General features: G+C 45.4%; 2 protein-coding genes across 2 annotated transcripts in view; one reads left to right on the plus strand and one right to left on the minus strand.

The window, feature by feature from the left end:
• LOC119456788 (serine-rich adhesin for platelets) overlaps positions 1–12,380 on the minus strand; it is an 88,335-nt gene extending 75,955 nt beyond the window's left edge. Inside the window, exon 1 of the mRNA XM_049669076.1 lies at positions 12,256–12,380. Within this exon, the coding sequence (XP_049525033.1) occupies positions 12,256–12,380 (125 nt within the window). The remainder of the gene's footprint in view (positions 1–12,255) is intronic.
• Positions 12,381–12,973: 593 nt separating this feature from the next.
• Positions 12,974–21,697, plus strand: part of LOC119456789 (uncharacterized) — a 72,940-nt gene continuing 64,216 nt past the window's right edge. The window contains exons 1-4 of the mRNA XM_037718606.1: positions 12,974–13,048; positions 14,834–15,004; positions 17,437–17,556; positions 18,360–18,458. Coding sequence (XP_037574534.1) covers positions 12,974–13,048; positions 14,834–15,004; positions 17,437–17,556; positions 18,360–18,458 — 465 coding nt within the window. The remainder of the gene's footprint in view (positions 13,049–14,833; positions 15,005–17,436; positions 17,557–18,359; positions 18,459–21,697) is intronic.

The raw sequence follows: 21,697 nt of genomic DNA on the forward strand, positions 1-21,697 counted from the left end.
CCGGGCTACCCGCAATGATGGCTTGGGGCCGCGTACGAGCATACTTCACGGCGAGAGTGCCGTACCATGTCTCGACAGTGTGCGGACGGTGACATGTAGGGAGAAGATAAATGCGCGGACAGCCACGAGACATGAGATGATGGCCGGAACAGATCGGAGTGGCTGCGCAGTGGGGGACATATCGTATATAGACGCGGGGACGCTTCGGAGACGACGTCCTCCGCAGTACAAGAGACACGACTCTCGAAATTGGACCGCGCGGAAAGGTAGAGTCTGTTCGCCGCGCTAAAACTGTGCAACGTTGTGTAACCTTCACTCGGTCTTAGCTTAGTCAAACGACACAAAACATCGGTGCGCTCTCTGGGGTATGTACAGGCGTTTACGCGTTGTTTGATGTCCAGAAACACAAGACCCTGCAAGAAGCGCGCCGTCTTTTTTAAGGTATTCACGGTGGAGCGTTATGGTCATAAGTGAGTCTTAAACATGAAATCTAACGATTATGAATGCGCTCCGGTGTCATTACGCTTGCTTGAAGTTCGGGGATGGCGATTTGTCAATTGCATAACCTTCACGGCAGCAGATAAGCACTAAAAACGTTGGTGCACCAGCGTGGAGAGTGCTGTACAAGTGTGAAGACACTACGGCAAGCCTCATAGCCCACAGAAGAGTATTGAGATGTTGACTATATATATAGCATTGCGTTTAAGAAGGCAACAGTTAATTAAAGCAAAATTTGCGGGAACTTTCTCGCTTTTGTTGTTGTTCATTAAATGACGAGATTTCGATAAAATTGGCCAACGAAGTGCCGACTATCCCGATCATCAAAAATAAAATGTCACAAAAGAAAGAAAGAAACAAACAAACAAATGCAGGAAGGAAAAATGGATGAACAGAACGTGACATAACTGAGGCGTAGCCTGCTATACAATATGCATCGGTAGAACGAGGTGCACCGGCATCACGCAAACGTCCAGTGACAGTACCCGTTACTACAACAGTCACTAGTTGTTCAGTCACTATGCGAAAAAGAAAACTAAATAAACCTTCGACACAGCGAACTTACAATTCTCTGCAGTAATACCTACCACGTCGTCCTCTCGTACTACCTTCCACAACACTGCATGTTTTTATTATTATTATTATTATTATTATTATTATTATTATTATTATTATTATTATTATTATTATTATTATTATTATTATTATTATTATTATTATTATTAGCACAGAGTAAGACTGGCTGAAGTGCTCGTGAATTGGGCTGTGTCGCTGACATGGGACTCTTACGCAGTAAGAATGAACAGTGGCAGGTACTGTGCTCTGGCGACACGGGGACTGGCGTGCGGACGTACGATAAAATATATATAGCGCCCGGACAACGGGGTCTCATATTGCTGTGGCGATATTTTTTTTTTCCCCTCCGGGAACGGTGCTATACTTCGAAGAGAGGAAAATACGTGGGCTTCGAGAAGCGCGTTTGTGTGGGGACAGGAAATTGGGCGACCGCTCTCAAGGAAACCTGTTGGCCGAAGCAGAAGTTGCGTTTGTGGTTGGCGCATTTGTCGCAGTGGATCAGGATAGACAGATATCTGGTAAAGCAAATCGATCTAAAAGAAAGAAAGACAACAAAATAAAAATCTGTACTTTACAGAAACAGGCATTGACAACGCCACCACGAGGTCTGTTGTATGCTCGTTAGGAACTGCTGTGAACTTTATGTACAGGAAACTGCGTTGTCAACATAAATGTGCTAATGCGAGCTCACTTTAGCGCGCGGCTTTTATGCTCGAAGAGCAGCTTTACAGTATCAGCTTTCACAGTATTTCTGTGTATTGTCTCGTGCACAAAAAACAACGCGGTTGATAATCAGCGCTTCATTAGTCCGCTCCGTATGTCCCGCTCTATACGCTGTATTTTCGTGCATCATAAGCCTCATTATGTGCCTTGTAAGCGCTGCAAGAAATAGCGTGGAGCTTGCGTGTCAGCGAGCTTACATTTTCAAGACTTCACTCTGGGATTTTTTTTCTGCAGAGCAAGTGCCGTTGGTTGGTGTCGGTGCGCTGTCGACTTTCCAGAACCTTGCTGTTCATATGGTGATATCTGTTAAAGGAAACCCGACATCTTATACATATATTGAAGGGTTTTCGCGAAACAGGGCTCGTCTACTAGGTTTACGTCGACTTTAATGAATTCACCCAACATGGTCAAAATGAATCATGGTACATGCACTAAGGCGAGCCTCATAGCCTGCAGAACAGCTTTAGCTTTAGTATGGTTATAGCGCCTAGAATATTCTAGGCACTATAGTATGGGTGATCAAAAGGAACGCACACCATACAGAGGTTAATGAATGAGAGAAAAATCTAGAAGAAAATGATGAGCTGAAGATCCATGTAGCGAATTCAGATTCGTACTTTAGCGAGCCACCTACGACGAGCCCATGCGCACCGATTATTTCTTAGAAAGAAGCTGGCCGGCTCTCAGCGTTAGGTGTAGTCCATTAAGTTGAACGGCTGATAACCAATCTTTTTCGTTAAACGCATTTCAGTAGCTGTTGCAGTGAATGGTTTCACTATTTTACGCACGTTGCAGGTTGGGCTGTTACGTATTTGTAAAATAAGCTTTACAGCTATTTACAACACTTACTACGCTTTCTGGGGGAAAAAAAGGGAAAAAAAGAAAGAAAGAAAGAACCATCTGCTAAGCTACAAAAAGGCGAAAGGTTAAACCGGCAGCATCGACGTTCGAATATGAAAGTTGGCCGTGATCCACTCATTTTATTTATTTATACAGTCGGCGCCGAATGAAACGGGACGTCGCAGATGTTTCTGTCTCCGTTTATTTAATGCCAACTTTTGACGTCAAGTTAAATGGAGAAAACAACAGGCGATCTAAGAGCATCCGGCATCGCCCATGATGAAGGCGCATTCTTCATTATTATTGCGATAGCAATTATATGGACACTCAAAAGGAGATTTCTGCCGTCGGCGTCGCCGTCGCCGTCGCCGTGAGGTTCCGTATGAGGTCAATGGAGGTGAAATCGTCGCCGAGCGCCGAACGCTGTATGTGCGAGTGAAAGGTCGCGAGGGGCGCGCCTCTCACGGGGAGTGAACGCACGGCGAAGAACAAACGCGCGTTCTGCGCCGTGCTCGCTTAAGGGCTGCAGAAGTAGGCGTCTCTTTCCTCCTTTACAATCACCATATATGTAGAGCAAACGCGCCTTCTTTTGACGCACAAAAGGCCGTGGGGGGGGGGGGGGGGGGGGGGAAGGGAGGCGACGTTTAGCTGCGGCACCAAGTGCCTATTTATATCAGAGGCTCCGGCAACAGTCACCAACGCCGCACGCATTTTGAGCGAACGCGGGCAAAACGCCGACGGCGTCGACAACAGTTCTGCGTGTTGCCGGTGCTGCTGCATGTCCAAGTTTATACAGCTGATAAAGCTAATATCATTACTACGTATAGCTCTCTACAAATTTGCTATCGCAATTGATGCTTCGCCTTCCAGGTGAAACATGCGACAACTTTTTCGCAAACATTTTAAAAAGGAAGGTCACTGGTAAAGGAAGCAAAAAGACATTGAAGCTGTGTTCTTTTGTTCAGGTTGTTGTTTTGCTTTATGAGGTCACTGAGTGTAGATGTCTAAATCGGCAATAAAGAGAAATGAAGCAGAACTATGAGTTAATTTCACGATATGTTACCGTGTTACATCTAACTATACCGTTGTGATGGCGTATGTCGATAAGAACTACTAACACATTAGTAAGATCTGGATCATTGCGCCCTGGCAACTATTAAGTCCCAGTTGCGACTACCGTGAACGATCCGGCGTGTTCACTTCGCTAAAAGGCCCCATCGCAAAGTAACGAAGGGTGCCTTTCCGCACTGGCGTTTAATGCAGCGTGGTGCACTGCCGGAAAGCATGGGAAGGGGAAAATTGGGCGGAAAGGGAAATGCAGTGCCGGTGCGACTGGTCGGCGACAGTGCGCTCACTTTCCTTGCTCTCGGTAATCGATGGGGGCGCCGCTGGCAAACCCGGAAACCCGTGTGGCGGACCCGCCGCGACAGCAGGGCGCCGCCTGGCCGGCGCAGCGGCTCCGTGCGTCGCCGACGCCGGCTATTGTAATGCGCTGCAGAGCAAGGACGTGTGCGGGAAAGCTAAGGGCACGGGCTGGCGCGAATCGAATCGCGCCAATCGCGGCGTGTGCCGGCTGAATGGAATATGCGCTCACCGTGCGCGCCGTGTCTTCAAGAACACGCCGCAGCTCGATGATGATGATAAAAATGTTTTTATAAGCGCGATGGTTGTACTACTTTGTTGTCCATTCATCGTTACTCGGAAAAGGGGCGACTAAGTTCGCAATGGACAGAAAACACGGGCCAAGTGCCGACATGCAATAAAAGGTTATTGCCAAAACATCGTTATTAAATATCGCGCTGATCGCGTGGTCAGAGGCGCGCGGAAGAAGTTACTCCAGTCAGCGTTTGTACCGTCCTTTCTATTCTTTCCGTGAGCATGTTTTCGATCGGTCCGCTGTCCTCCCGTATAACGAGCGTCGCGTCGTAAGGATTTCTCACTGGCTGTGGTGGCAGTGGTGCGTGTGTGTCTCCTTTCTTTGTCCCTGTCTGGTTCGCTCTGGCTGTGCAGTGCAAAGTTTAACGCGCGTATCGTCACCTCTGCGGGCACCGTGTAATGAGGAGCCATTTCCATGCAAGCTTACGCGGATGGCCTTGTATATTTAATTAGTTCATTAGCCGACGGTAGCTTCATCCTCCGGCCGCCGATGCTTGAAATTTATTAGATAACGTACGTTGAAATTAGGGTGGCGGGTAGTCAACCGCACAGGGTCTTCTCCACGCACGTATACCCGCCGCGGCTATGGCGTTGGGCTGCAGAGCACGAGCTATAGACCTTTTCACAAACCGACGTTTGAGCAGCGCCATTTGCCGACGCGGGCGACGTCTAGCGTCAGAACATGTTATGCCACCATTTTGGACTGTGCGCCTTGCGAGAGCAGGCCGGCCGCACTTCGGTTGTGTGATCTTCGCCGTGCATTATTTCGATTGTTTTCTTCCGTTTCGCTTGTCTTGTGCGGCTTGACTTGTTACATGTTTCACGTGCTCGCGTGAGCGCTCAGTGTGGTGTGCCATGGCACCAGCAAGCCCAGCCAGTGGATGTGGTGTTTCGTCGTCGGTAGCGGCGGCAGCCGCGTCTGCTTCGTCGAGACCTGGCGTGCTAATCAGCGGTATATTTCATTGTTATTTCTGGACACATGTGACCGTATCGTCGATTGAATCTGATCACCATTAGGTTTCGCGGTTGAGGGTTGCCTCATTTAGCGAAAGCAGGCGCGTACGTAGGTGTCGGGCAATGCTTAGAACCAGGCGCCGGCGGCCCGACGACGCGTGTCAGTGGTTGGTAGATATGCGGTGGTTACTCCATACGCTTCCGACGCAACTGAACAGCTCAATCATGCAAAATTTATTGGATCTGGTGCAATGCAGGGTGCTTATAACCAAATGTCAAAGCATAAGCGTGGCGATCGAGCAGCGTGGTACCTGCAGCGAACCGACGCGTGATAGTGATCACAGATGCCAGCGCAACTGATACAGCCCAGGTGCTATATTTTTATTTTTAGTATTTAGTAGTTATTTATTTATACATACTGTCAATCCCAATAGGGAATATAACATGACTTGTTATAAAGATATATTTGTTTAGCTATTTTTTACGTTTGTTTACCTGGAATGGCTTTTCTTTCGAATGTCTCAATTTGGAACAAGCTTCGCTCACGGTGAACCTTAACGTAGATCGTGCGCGAAGTTTGTATTGAAGATATCGCGTACGGAAAGAATTGTTCGTGTGCGCTAGCTATCTCTGAAGCGAAATACGCCAATAATATTGCAGCGTTAGGGCCATCTCTGCTCTTTCTCTAGTTTCTGTGCAATGTTCATAATAAAGTAATCTCAACTCTTGACAATTGTCGAATAAATACATATGCGTATGACTGCAAACCACTACTGACCGTGAGTGAAAAGCGCTTAGTGGTCAGCGAAGCGGTCACTGCACGCACGTAAGTATTTCACTTGATCGACTGTGCGAATAATTTATTTTTTTCGTTCCTGTTATTCTTGAAAGTATGATGCTATTGTCCGCGCGTACCCATGCGAATACCATTTTTTACGTTCTAACTTGCGCGGGCTCATTTAGCGCGTTTCTACTCCATGCACAGTTAGCGCATTACGGTTCCCGAACTCTAGCACTGGCGCTAGGCCGCGCTGATGAGGTTGACACGTTCGTTTTTGCATTCTCTTGCTGCCCAAGCACATAGACAACGCTCAAAGATGGGTGAGCTCGATGCAGCACCACACTGTTGAAATTATTAACTTTATGGGCAGGGCCGCGCAGGGTGCGTGTGAACGCAGAGACAATGTTTTGGTGGACACAGGGTCTGCATACATCTTCCATAGGACACGATTTTTCCAGATCGTTGCGAAGTGTATTTACCGACTAGTTCTCTCGCAGAGTGCTTCAATTTGTGTTATACCGGTGTCACACGGTCATTTTGATAGCGATCGAGACCGATCTGGATCAGAATGTTCGACCGCGATTGGCTCCCTTCCGCAGATTGAGCAAAGAAGCCAATCGCGACCAAGAAATTCGACCCAGATCGGCCTCGATCACGATAAAAAGTGCGCCGTGTGGCCCCCGTATTAGGCAGTGGAATGAAGTCGTGTTTGAAAGAATAACAAATGTAGCCTCTGCTACTACATACGAGAAAATATTGCATCGAAGAGCTGACAATTCTCGCAACCTATTGGGACATGTGCCGAAAAAAGTTTACCAAAATGCGTTATTTTACTGATGTGTGCATTGGTTCACATTAGACTGAAATGCCAAGTCCTCAGGTGATGCAGGAAACCGGCAAAACGTTAACATATCACATCGGCAGTGGTCTCGCGGAGTGCTGTGTTGTGGACACACTATACTCCTCAAAATCGTTATTTTCCGCTGGTTGTTTGTGCACCCATAAACTGCACAGTGCTGGCCTGTAGCCTTTTGATGAGTATATATGCCATTATTTACGAGCGTAAGTCATTCGTGACAAAAATAAACGGAAACATCGAAGGAAAGCTACCACTCCGCAATGCAAGCACAAGGCAAGCTCACAGTCCAGACCGAACAGGCAACACTGACACATACTCTCCACGCCAGACCGTCGGAAGCGCCCTCGTGAAAACGTCTATAGGCGGCCCGCGCGAATCGTGCGGGTTACGGAATAATGGGTACGGAATGCGAAAGTGATCGTGTCCTTTCCTTTGGTTGCATGTTAAGGGAACCCAGGGACACACACTTGCTTGTCCCGGTCTATCGATATATATCTTACCAACAAGGTCAAATTTCAACACTCGTCAAGTTCTTTTCCCTGATATTATTATTCTTTAATAACTAAAAAATGCATAGTTTGTCAAAAAGAAGATGACAAAATACCCAATGTAGCCAACTACATCCAAATAAAACACTAAACCAGTTATTTGACACACATTATAGTCATAAATAGAGAAATGTAAGAGAGGAAAGGCAGGGAGGTTAACAAGACTCACGTCCCGTTTGCTACCCTGCTCTGGGGGAAGGTGGTATAGGGATGACAAGAGAGAGAGAGACGATATAGACAGAGCACAGTTTCGCGCACATTTGAATGTTCGAAGTTTCGCTTACTGTCGTTGCGTGAAGGCATGCATGGTTACTTAAGTAAATGTGTGATTTCTGTAGTATTGTGTTCTCGTGATACAATTCTGATAAGTTCGCTGCTAGAGTTATTGAAATCGCTTTTCTTGGCCGCGCTATCCTTTCTCACGACTGTGCAAAACCGTTAGAGGGAGAACCTTAGCTAGCGAAAACACACGGGTAAGACTGCATACAGACGAAAACGTGCAGGCTTGCCTAATGAATTCCTCGAGCTCTGCGTGAGGAGTAATTAAGGGTCTAGTTAAAGTAGTCTCAAATGTCTTTAGGAGCTTTGAAATGGCCGTCTGACGGACTCCACGTTATTTTCCCGTCCGCTAATCGATCGGCCGCACTGTGAATGCTGTGATGAGCGTGCCTGTATACAGTATACACCGACGCTGCAGCTTTCTTTAACATTCGACCATTTAAGCCTCACGCACGACTACCTCCAGCGCTGGCTCTCTTCTGGCTGTTCCCCGCTGTAATCGTAACTCCGATGTCTAAAAATAAGCCGGCCTTTTGAAAAACTGGGGGAAAAAAGTTCTCTAATTCCTTTTTACTTTGTTTTTAACACGAAAGTGTTTTATGCCGGGGTCCACCAAGACTTCACTGACGTATTTCCGTCACGGAAATACGTCACAGAACATAATACAAAGAAAGAAACCAGAAGAAAAAGTTCCACAAACATGCAAAACTTGGAAATCGAACCCACGACCTCTCGGTCCGCGACGATAAATCGCCGAGCGTTTAACCCATTGCGCCACAAACGCATTTGCACAGAGCTACACAGACGCGCCTTATATATCTAACACTCCTCCGTGTACCCGCGCTCTTGCTCGGGGTGGTGCCGCCGCCTACGAGCAGAAAAGAGAAGTACTGCATTATGACACTAACGCGCACCGACAGTGAACGCTTCGGTGGTCTCAGCGCTACGACGCCTCGATGCCAGCATTCGAAGGGACGCTGGCATCAAGAAGCACTACCAACGCCACTTAGGTGGCGTTCACCGTACTCAGCACAGCGGAGCATGGCCTCCGCAATTAGCTCTGAAAATGTTTCTGAAGTTGATCGCGGAGGCTGCAATTACGACGCGCTGTACGCGCTGATTTGACTCGGTGACGATTCAGTTACGTGCTTTGTCTTGCGCGTTGTATTAGTGTGTCAGTTACGTGCTTCGTCTTTCGCGTTGTGCTAGCGTGTGCAGCGTAGTGCAGCTTCCATATGCACGACGGTTGCTCATGGTCATCGACGTTGGTAGTCGTGATGGAGGAGACGTGCCACCAGGCGTCAGCGTGGGTGCATCAACGCCTAAGGGCGCTTTAGCCACAAAACACCAATAGACATTATATATCAATGTGTAATAAACATTACACTACTTCTGTGAAGACACGTTTCACTTTCGTGTTCTATACCGATTCCTATATAAGAGGGATCAACCACATTTTTTCTTTAAGCACTCCTGTGCATTTTTCACGAAAAAAAAAAAAAAACATGTCTACCGACGTATCTATATACATATATTTGCGAATAATTACTTCGGGTTATCATTTTTTTCTTCTATACAAGCGTGTTGGTGCATGATTATTCATAAATAGGAACACTGTGGGATGAGAAGCTATTTTTTCGATTTTCGATAGTTGTCGTGTGCGTGGGATTCGCTTTCTTCGGCGGGCGCAAATACGTAATAAAACCATCGCTTCGGTGGCGAAATATTCCAGCTAAGTTCCGTTTGCGGAGCGAAAGCTTTTATTCACGGCAGAAGGGGTCGGAAGCGGTCGCAGTCACGTCGCTTGACCTGACATGGTTGTTTTCCAAAAGCGGCGGTTTTCCCCATATATATATGGCTGCCGGAACTCAACTGCAAACGAGAGATTATCGGACCGATTTTCGCAACCGCATCTTCGCACACACACGCGAAATGTCTCTGAGAACGCGATATCCGTATTTTCTGTTTATCCTTCGCCACGCTTTAAACTTGAAATATTCCGAGGGAATTGGTTTATATTCCTAACTGGAGTAGGCTACGAAGCCCCGTAACGATTACGATAACTGATGATGTCCACGGTATGTTTTCTTTTTTTTTTTTCGGTCGTAAATACTTAGCGTCTTTTTATTTTCTCTCTTTTTCCTGCGCTGTTACGATGTTCTAGTACTAAATTACTTAGCGTTCGAATCAGACTGTCATGGATTTTGTGTATAAATAAGAAGACTATATACTGGAGCTTGACAGTGCTGCAAGGATCTTGAGCTTCTGAATTTGAGAACTTATTGTATAGCTACGTATAGAGGCTTTATTTATGTTCCAAAGCCGAAAAAAAAAAGAATAAAAAAAACGAATAAACGGCCCTAAATCAGTTTTGTGCTTTGTCTCCGCTTACATTTTCGTGTGCGCATAATATACATCTCGTACTTTTCTGGTACTTTTCTGTATTTTTCTCCTTCCCGCAAGCTGTCATTTAACACTTTGCACGTACTTAAAGCCTTCTTGCTCCATCGATTGAGCACGTAAAAATATTTATCCTGCCCGTTGAACCCTCGGTTCTCCGCACGCACTGATCGATTCATGCATCGACCAGCAGGCTCAGCTTTTGTGAAGCCTTGTCAGTTTATTTGCGGCTACGGTGAAAGCGACACGGAAACGCACCGTGCTTGTTGTCGTACAATGCCTCCGCTTTGCAGCTTGTGTGGTACTGGGAAACCGTTCACCTGTTGGTCCAACAACGCCGCTCGCCTGTAATGTCGTAAACGGCCAGTGCTGTTCGGAGGAGGCTGTCCTCGTTACAGCGTGCGGATACGTTCTTTCGCGTCTGTTCTAACTGATCTTGGCGAACAACTGCTTACCACACTGATCATTCTGGAATGCCGACTTCCCCAGTCGTCACAGCAGATCAGATGACCGCGCTGGTGAGGTTGTGAAGTGACTTGTGCACAAAATAATTTGATACTGTGAATAAGCGTAGCGCCGAATAATATAGCGAACGTAACCAGGAATATGTATATACTAAATTATGAGCGCAGTAAAAGCAAACAAGTTTCCCTAAGCACTGGGCGCATCGTCGTCGGGAGGGTAAGGGAAAAAATGTATCTAAAAAACTCTGATATCTTTCGTTGAGCTGTGTATGAACAGAAGCGGTTCGGTGATAAACCATGCGTGCTCTATACGGTTGTGTACACGCACGGCGGGCTCTTACAAAGCTTTCTGAGGTCATGGGTTACCCTATATGTTATCACACACACTGTATGCAGCACGGTCCTCAAATAAGGGGAAGCGACTGGTTTTAACTGAAGTGGTCTGACTGGCAACCAAGCGGTTTCGCTGCAGCTGAGAAATATATAGAACGACTTGGAATACATATATCTGATTGATTGAGTAATTGATTGATTAATCGATTGATTAATCGATTGATTGATTGGTTCATTCATTGATTGATTCATTGATTGATTGATTGATTGAAACAGCATAAAACTGCACCTGAGACGCCGCAGTGGAAGGCCTCAGACCGATCCAACCACGTGGCCTTTTTTTTTCAACGTGCTCCGGAAGCTCAGTACATCGGCAGCCTTTTTATTCGTCTCACATCGAAATGCGCAATGGGCAGCGGCGAAAGGCTTCGAACCCGTGACCGTGTGGCTAGCAGCAGAGCGCCATAGCCGCCTAATCACGTACAACAAACGGAAGAACGAGAATAATTCCGAACGAAAGGTGGAATTAATTCAGTTCACGTACAACAAACAGAAGGACGAGAATAATTCCGAACGAAAGGTGGAATTAATTCAGTTCGGAACCACAATAATCAACGTGTACTATAGTAAGAATATGGTAACATACTGATTAAGTGATCTGTGACGTCTCTTAGCGGCTAGTTCAGCGGTCGTGTCGTCTACCTGCGTGCTGTTGTCTTTAGCGCCCTTCACAGTATCGTCCAGATTCCGGAACATAGCCGTGGCTATTCCGTGTTTTTAATCAAAAGAGTCGATCCGCGCGCAGCGTTTGCATCACATGCCGAATCAGTAGATTACTCGATGGCGGAAGGAAACATGCGGCAATCGACGAACGCTTTAAGAAAAACGAGGGGCTAAAATGGAAACGATGAAATGGAGCTTTTATTTCTGGGTAAAATATGAAAATGTCCGAATGGGAAGAGCATGCTACTAAACTTATGAGCGCAACTTGGCGATTTCCTCTGCGTGCTTTTACGTATACTAGTCACGTGCTGCCCTTTGCGTGCGGAATCTTGACGCCGCGTCCGGGAATCTGGGTACTCGCGGAAGCTTGCGAAAGTTGACACACCAGCCGCTGCCCTGCTAATATTACATAGCTCGCCTCTTTACTCCGATTGTTGCTTATTAACTGAAACATCAAAATTTAGTACTCTTGACAGCTTGCACTGTTACTCCAATGAAAACCTTTCTGATCGCTGGTGACAACCTTGTTCGATCGTTATAGCTGATATTCCCCGTGCTTTGACAGTAGAAGCGCTCTGTTTTTCCTTCTTCTTCTTCTTTTTCTTTTTTTTTTTTTTTTGCCGTTGCACTACACGCGCATCAGGATCCCTCCTGTAGGCAAAAGGGTCACAGCTGACAACTTGTCTTTGAAGGAAACCAGCAACAGCAACAAATGGAGCACCGACAGGTGTCACCACTGTCGGCATGCGCGGGCTACGCTGTTCAGAGCGCGCTCTCCCAAGCGGTAATATTCAATAACCCTGCCACGCCGTGTGTTGTGCCGCCCGCCGTTGTCGACGACGTGGTCACGAAACGAGTCCGCGAAGCACCGCCGCGCCCTTCGTGACAAGCTGTCCGTGTGTTGCGTCGCTTCTCTTTGCGCACTTGTCGACGCGCGGTGTCACAGAACCTTAGAAGTGCCGCGAGCAGTAACGCATCGCGTCTTGCATAATTAAGCACGTTCAGATGGTCGTTCGTGAGCCCTGTACTGTGTACTCGAAAGAAAGGGCAGCGCGCTGAAAGCAGCTGTGGGACACTTTTTTTTTTTTTTCTTGCGATACACCTTTCTTCGTCAGAAGCTCGCAGGCGCTGGCGCTCGAGGCAAGTGCAGGTCGTCCGACATTTGCGGTTTCCCTCCGATATTCTTCGCATATATAATTCAGCAGCGGAGACGAGAGAAACTCGACAGTTTGTCAATTGATGACCCGCGACCGTCTTAGGAAAATTAATGAATTACGTAGTGCGCCAGGAAAGAAATGTTTCATGGTCGCAGGAAGCGAATGCGCCAGACTGGAGGAGGATGTGGGCCATCATTTCGACAAAGGAGCCTAAGGAGAAAAATGCAAACGTCTGTGGAAACATTGCGAACGTGCAAGTGCGTGAAGGCATCAGCGAGCAAGAGATTTAAAACTTTATTGCTCGTGACTACACCCCAGCGCGATTATTTGATTATCTTAGATCGGGCGTAGAACGTGGACAGTATCACAATGATGGTGGAAACTGGAGTAAGTGAAGCCAGACATTTCAAGGGAACAGTGAGACGATATTACCTTATAATGGGAGAAACGAGACTGCCACGTCGATAATAAAAGATTCAAGTTCGAGACAAGAGAAGACAAGGTTGATTTAAGAAAGGGTTGCAGCGATCCCTCAAAGGTGGACAATATGAATAACCATTGATCCCCCAAATAACCGGGGGATCATAAAAAGAAGGAACTTGTAAGAGAGGCTATCGAAAACTGGGACCCCTTATAGGAATGATCAGATCCGATTATTGCAACCAGTTTCGCTTGACAGGGTCTTTTCGTTCATTTTGTTTTTCCTCTCGCGAAACATTTCCTTTGAAAAGCGCGTGCAGAACGTGCTAGGTCACCGCCGTGAATAACGTAGCCGTCTTCTGTTACGCCGACTTGTCAAACGTTTCTCAGTTAAAAGCTTCGAAGACGTGAAGTGTGTGAACGCCATGGGGAGTCATAGAAACGGTGTCACCTCGTTCATCACGCCAGAACAAGAGGCGTTTCCTTTCAATTTTCTGTGTCGTACGGCAATCGGTCTTGACGCTTTGCCGACATCTGCTACGCCTGTTCTCCCTCCCCCACCGGGCCCTTCCCCGCGCTTTAAACAAACCTGCTGTTTGGTCGGTCGAACGAAACACAAGCACCTCGTCGACAGGTTGTCTCGTTTAGGCTTTGGAGGCGTCTTGCATCTGCGTGACTGGCAGTAGTCTTGAGTCCACTGGCGCGCCAGCTTTGTAACCCAACGCCCGTCGAGCCATGCAAAAAATAACATTGCGAGCTAAACGAGAGCGTGCTTACTGTCCTTGCCTTTCTAGAGCCTCCCTGTCACGCTTATATTCAACACGTTATTCCCCGCCCCCATTTTCTGTATTTTATTTTTTGGAAGCGTTGACATCTTTCGCACGCATTTTGTCGCGGACACGACGGGGCGCTACAGTGCGTGGCTTACCTGTCGTGCTCCTTGTTTGCATACTTTTTAAGCTTTGAAGGGCGCTTGACACGCTGCCTCCGTGGCTCCGCTGTGATGCCCTCAATTTCCCGAATGAGTTTTCAGAGCTCATTATCGCTCGCGAACGATGGCATGGAAAGCTCGCGACGCTGATTTGCATAGTTGCGTAAGCACTTTCGAGAAGGAGGTGTCATTTTTAATCCCACGTTCGTTAGGGGCGCTGGTGCAAACTTAGCGCCTTTTCCCGCGTTCCGCCCACAGATACACGTCGTAGAAAAGTAATGTTTTGTTATGTAATTATGCATAGTAGGTAATTTAGTGGGATATATTTTCTTTTATTTAGGTATAGGAGATGAGGGTTCGTAGAATACGAAGCAAAAGATGTTATGCTGTGTGAACCACGGTTGGCGTAGGAAATGGCAGCTGATAAGAGCTTTATTATTCTGGGCTGGCGATAAGCTAAAGGTTGAATAATTATTAACAAAGCGCATATTTTTAGCTTTGTAAACAATGTTGCTAAAGAAATGCGGTTCTGAAACTTTAGTATGCTGCCAAGAATAGAGCTCAATTTTCACAAGATTTGTCTTCGAAATGCAACATGTGTAGAAGTTCATTGCATAACTTGTAAAAGCGGACAATGTGCAGCAAATTTTGATAGAACTTGGTTTCTCATTCTAGAGTGATCCATGTATAGCAAAACTGTACCATACTGGTATCGCCTGCTTGTGCTGGGAACGCTATTCAAGGTTTTCCTTTTTTTTTTTTGCAGAACAACATCGTGGTAGAGTTCGAAAGCATTCATCCCGACAGCACAAAGCCGAAGCTACACGATGCCCACGTCGTGCTGGAGTCAAAAGAGAGTCTTGTGAGTATGCCTTGCTAGGTGCTGCCGACTATTTCCTTATTAGCATGCCTGTTTGACGGGTGAAGTTTTCGAATAGAATCGAACGCGAATATTCAAAATGTACGTGCTTTGAATATGAAATCAAACGCAGCATATTTATTTTTCTTTGCTTTAGATGTAGAAAAAAAAGAAAGGAAACATGGAAACGTAACTAGGTTTATTTACTTCAATGCAGGCAGTGTTATTTGGAGTCCGTTCAACTAGACTAGCAAAATATGGAAGGTCAACAAATTTACTTGTTGGCTCGGGAACCCATAGTGGACAGTGGAACATATGCATTGGCTCTTTCCCATAGTACGCTCCAATAATCGTATTATTCATCATATATTCGAAAGTAATCAAACATTCGCACAAATTGACAGATATCAATCCCTCGAATCTGCCATTCCTATTCGAAATTTATTTAATATTTTTTGAACTAATATAACTGTCAGCGCGGAGTGTAATGGGTGGGTGGGAGGAGGAGGGGGGGTTACCACATAATTATTTTTCATGAATATATAATAAGGCGTGCAGACTGATTAGAAACGGTATATATATACATTCTTTTTTTTTTTTTTTTGGCACGATAGACAACAGAATCGATCAGTTCCAAAACAAAGAGGCCGAATGCGAAGAATCAATAGACATGAGGGAAATTGGAGGAAGTGCGGCCGTGCTTCAGTTTCTCCAATTATTCCTCCGTATCGACAGTTGAACCTATCTTCGCAAGAGCGCTCATTAGGTACGTGTTACGAAGTCAGCCTCTTGGCGAAGACTATTAAGCTTGGTGCTACCAAAGCACCGACCTACAGTGGTGCTAGTTTGCTGCTAATAAGCTCTTCTAAGCCGATGCCTCTATAATGAGGCATTTTTTTTTCGTCATAGGAGCGCAATGTAAGCATAAGATGTGGGGTGTGCGCGGGCTGATAATACAGTGAAGTATACTGGGCACTTTTTGATCGGAAGGACCTCGCAGTGGTGAAGAAAACAGCAAGGGAATTTCATTTGGTGAAGCAGTCCTTCCGGCCTTTCATTCATGAGTTAGAAAAAAAAAAGGCTATGTTTCGTAAGACATGTCGAAGAGACAAGATAGGAACCATTATTGAAAACGCGAACGTGCTGAACGCTTTGGGATTACGTGCTCGTCAGCATTGTTTTCATTTTTAATAGCGGAGCTGTTTAAGCCGGCCGGTATTCTGTTGGTCGTCCACAAAAAATGTGGGCCGATCCTGGCGGTAGCGCAGAAAGGGTCCAAGCGCAATGGCACATACCCCTGTGAACTAGCGAAGCTAAGTCTAGCTTAGTATGCGTGGGACTACTTAAGCTTAGTCAGTCATTGATATCCAATCGATAGCAAATTAATAGCTAATCGATAATCGATCAATAATCAATAAATTCCGGGAAATCCTGGGGATGGCTTCGTAGTGCTTAGATTGGTAGTGCTTAGCTTAGCCCAAAAGCTAGGACTAGCTAGGTGCCCATTAGCTCCGCTGTCTCTTTAGCATTGCGCCTACAGTGCAAGCTACGCTAGTTTTTTTTTTTTTTAAATGAAGTTTCGTTTGCAGCAGAAATATTTGAGTTGCGTAAAAATATAATTATGACCATCAATGTCGAAATGTAGGGATTATAAACTACTATTATCGTATTATTGAAAGTCCTTCGCAGGTTCCGGGTACGCATAAAGTATGTGTGTAGTTTAGTACCCTTATTACTTTAGTATGTATAGTACCACACAAAAATACGCACGCTTTAAAGCGCATATATTAACCATCGTTATATTTATTTATATATATATACCAATTTTTCATTTGCAAAGATTGGAAAACTGTTTGAAACTTCTTTGTGGCAGATAGCGCAATTCTAGTCCTTGAGCTGAATTACTCAAAGAGGCGGACATTACTTGCACGAGAAATCGAAATGCCCAATCGTATTAAATAATATTTATTAATTGAGTTTTATCTAATTACTTTACGGCACATATTGCAATTTACGAATTGTAACCGGCGAGTTCACAAGGCGTGTCCACTTCTACTGTGCTCACCTTTGGTCTACCGCTAAATACTGACAGCGAGTAGCATTGCATTTTTCCATGATGGAGCTTCTTATATACATAAATCGGAACGCAACTTGAACAAATATCGCATCTTTATTTTCAATTTATTGCCGGCAGCTGCATTCCGGTTGACATTTATCGCGGTTTATTTGCCGCTGGAGTTCGGTAGATACGTTACATTTCAATAGGCATTAGAAATATCGCATTTTCTGTTCCTAAGCGCATGAACAGATATTTTCTTTTGGAAGGTTCAGTTCGCAGTGACTTCCTAGCATACGCTACTAGTGCTATTTCTGCTATAGCGATTTCCTCGTCGGCGTGACATTGGATCTGCGTGTTGTGTCCTTTCTTGCTCCAGACAATCACGACTGGAATCACCTGCGAGCGACTGATTTTGGTGATCAAAGTCAAGAAGACCGACGACCCGGAAAGGACTGTCCACCGGTACAACCTCCTCGTTGAAAAGCTTAACGGAAAGGCAAGTCTCGTGTGTTCCCACGGATTGGCTGCCCCTAGGGAGCCGCTCGTCGGGCTAAGACGAACGTGCTCAAACTGCTAAACGAACTTCCACCGCCTTACTCCGGCAAGCTGGGAAAGGCTCCTAAGGGAACTGAGTTCCGCGGTTCGACGTCCTCACTTTCGCTCAGGCGCAATCTGCGCCTATAGCTCGTTGTGGAAGCTACAGCGTTAGCTGATCAAGCGCCGGATTTTCCGAACTCTGCGCACTCACTAAACTAATTTATTTTCTCGAAGGTGTAAAGGGTCTTCTTTCGGCATTTGAATGCATGAAAACCAAAAGAATGAAGAAAAACAACGACAAAGAAAAGCGTTATGTGACTCAAACACGAGTTACATCACGGGATTCAAACACGAGTCCTCTGTTTTTCAAAGTCATAACCGCTATACAAAGTGTCACAGATTTTGGCAAACTGGGAAATTGGGGTTATATTTAATTTGGTAATTATCCAAAATGAATTAGTCACATAAGTGATTACTCGTCTTTAGTCGTATTTTCTATGGCCTGTCATCGATCTGCGGTCTCAGCTAGAAGACGAGAAATTTTCCAGGAGGGACATCTGTTGTTAAGTGGCTACGTTACGTTCTTGTCTTACTGCGGCCTAACAAAAAATCATGATCCCTTCGACCAGTTATCTGGAATCTCAATTAGGAGACGCGCACCTGTTTTAAACCAAGCCTGTGGCGGGTGAAATAAAAGAAAAAAAAAAAAAGAAAGAAAGCGTTACCTCGCCTTCAAGTCTCGCTTTTGCGTTTCTTTCGCAGTTGAGGATATGCTGCATTAGCACGGAGCAGCTGTTCGTCGTCCGCTTCGTTCAGCGACCTGACGTCAAGGTTTCGCTGCAGTCCTCGGTCGCTGAAAACGTGAGTGCCTGTTTCTGTTCTGTTCTGAGATTGACGTAGAAAGTACCCCGGCTATATCATAATTCTAAATGAATGAATAAATAAATTTTGACAATGAAATTAATAAAGATAGCAACGGAGAGCTCACTTGTCGTATGTACAAGCCACAAACCGAACAATATGTATTCAATTCTATTTTCGACATCAGAAGACAATGATGTTGTGTGCAGTAGATAAAAATTAAGCCTCGGAAATGGGCTTGAAAGCGACCACCGACATTTGACAGACAGCAACACGATGGAGCAAAAGATGATACAAAATTAGCATTGCACGTACAAATAGACTAAGCAATCCGAGACTGTTAAGTTCACGCGTCGCTCGAGCACACGTGCGCAGTCCTCATTCACTGGTGCAAGATTTCTCCACCTACTAAATGGTTGTGACCTCTGCACTTGGTAATGTAATCACACACAAATAATCACCGACGCCGTAATTATTAACAATTGAAATTGCGATATTGTCTCTTTTTTTACTTATGCCGTAAGAGTAGCGCTGCGGTAACAGGAGTGTTACCTTCAAAGATTTTTAGCCCACTTTATTTCTTTCTTGATCCAGCTGGTGCGCTAAAAAAAAATAAAGAAAGCACAAAGCATTAACCGTCAGCTCTCACTCACCCCGAAGCGGCGGAGGAGTGGAAAACCGTTTGCTTCATTAACGTCGAGGTATATACGCAGTGTCTCGCTAATACCGTGCAGGGCTTTGGAAGCTTGCAGTGGCGCATTGTAAAACAAGGTACACAGTCACGGATTTCTTCGTGCGTGGTAAGACGTGATGACTCGCAGCACGTCGGCTACCATGCCCCTATTGCTGGTTATTCTTATTGGCTTGTGTGTTTCTGCGCACCACCGCTAATACTCCCTTTTATATTCAGACATTTTGTTGACTGACTATATACATGCATACTCAGTCTTCTGTGTGGACTTTTCGTTTAACTTGAAGCTTCTTTTAACCGGGAGCCTATGTTCAATTTATTTAACTGAGCTTGAATCTTAGCCGAAACGAGCACTGTATGGCTGCCGGATAGAGTGGATTCCCTATATGGATATGCGCACATCGGTCGGGATAAAACCGCGGCTATCGCGTGACATAATTAATGAATGCAGCAACTCTGGGCAGCGCCACGCGTCGGAAACATGCACCATGGGGTCGCCGACGTAACCTGTACAAAACGTATACACGTGCTAGTATAGAATTAGCAAGCTACATGTGTGGCACCAGACTCGTCAATAGACTTAACGTGAACATTCAGTTTATTAGTGTGCCATCACTGAATAACTAAATATGACTTTGTATGGGGAGTTCCATAAATCACTCTCCCCACCATAACTCAAGCGCTGCGAGGTTCCTGAGGGAAAAAAAATGTGCTACTCGTTTATTTCCTCGCTTTGCGCAGGGCTTGCTCCTCAGTGCTCGCGTGCGTCAGTGCATACGCAGTTTCTGCATCGCGAAGTAACTCGCACGAAGGAGTCCTTCGAGAGGCTGCGCACAAAAAAAATAATAATAATAATAATTCTTGGCACGCTGAAACCCGTACGGACGATGAGCATAACGAAATTTGCTTTTCTCCGGCTCTTCTAATCCCACGTCTTCATCGCCGGGTAAACTTTTCTAAGCACCTGGTTTTGATGCTGAACATCTCGAAGTTATGCCGGACTACTACCGCGAGCTACGAAGCGGGGGGGAAAAAAAAAGAAAGATTGGCGTGGCTTTACATATTCATAACATTCTTGCAGTACTGCCAGCTTCCTTGCGTAATTTTTAGCTTCTGTTTTCGCTTGCAGCGGCGTATGAGCGCAGTGCTTTGCACGGATCAAGGGCTTCATTTTTGGGGAGTACTGCAGATGGCGTACATTACAATCATTCCGGGGATCAAACCCATGGTAATTTGACTGGGCAAAGCGCTTCAGCGCTAGCACTATGGACTCTATTTTGTTAGCTGCGCCATAAGTGACTTCGTTCATTTTTTTTTTAATTCTTTCGAAGAAAAATACGATTCCATCTCTCTTTTTGTTCTTCACGGCGGGGGCTGTGTACCAGCATTTCTAGTAAAAAATTTTCCTTTGTGTTTGTGTGATAAAAAGTGTTGCGCGCAGCTTCCGTTTTACTTCCTTAATTGCGTTCAAGTGGAGATGCTCGAAAATCACTCTCCTAAATTAGCTGCTTGAGGTGACCTGTTGATGAGCTTCTTTACATAGCGTTCGCGATCTAAGCTGATTAACATTTCTTTACGAATAATTCAGAACTTCAAATCACAAACTAATTCCTGACGACCTGTCACGACTGTCGTCATAATTTCATTGCATTTTACCTGCAGTGCCGTCCCTGTCAGCAGCTTTCACGGTTTTCTTTATCTAGTCGCAGAATAGGTTAAAATACGCAACTGTTAATTCCCCTATATTTTAACGAATCCTTTTTTTTTTTATGCTTGTGATGTGTAATTTTTGTTCTTGTTGGCGTGGGTGCTGTTGGTGTTTTTCCGGGTGTTTTAAATGGAGTGACCCGCCACTCCTGTTCAGTTTAAGAGTATTTCAAACTTACTCTAACTAGGGTGCATCGGCATGAACTGCAGACACAAACCCGAATCAAACAAGGGTGCAAAAGGAACACGTCGTCCGTGCAACGACAAGCGTGATTCGTTTCCCTTATTCATTCGCATTCTTCCCGTTAATACAACTTTCATTATAGGACGTAAAGAATCGCTGTCCTTCACAGCGCATGTGCCCAGAACCCGTTGCAACATTACGTAAAGATAATCAATTTGCACAAGCGTAATAGTAGGGCATTCAGTCAGCTTAAACTCAACCGGTGGGGAATTAGAAATTCTGTTTCGTCGACTGGTTCACTTTTATTTTTGTTCACGCAAAAGACTGATTTTCGCCCCCGAAAGCTTTGCCAAAAGGCGATACCGATTTTTTTTTTCTATTTATACAATTTCAGCACAGGTTCCTGAATTAAGTATGGGGGTCCTAGCTGCACGCGACTGAAAACGCTGGCTGCACTTACGTGAGAAGGATGAAATGTGGCTTTTGGCTCACTGAATTGAATTTATGCTTCGCATCGGCAAGTTTGTTCGTCATGAAATATGTGAATCAGCGCAAAGACTGATTGATTGAGGCCGATTGATGATCAAACAAACTAAGACACGCTGATGCAAAAAGCTCACGTGGAAGTCACTGTCTATTTGTGTTGATTATGAGAAG

Source organism: Dermacentor silvarum, chromosome 6 (genome assembly GCF_013339745.2).
Source record: "Dermacentor silvarum isolate Dsil-2018 chromosome 6, BIME_Dsil_1.4, whole genome shotgun sequence".
NCBI lineage: Eukaryota > Metazoa > Arthropoda > Arachnida > Ixodida > Ixodidae > Dermacentor > Dermacentor silvarum.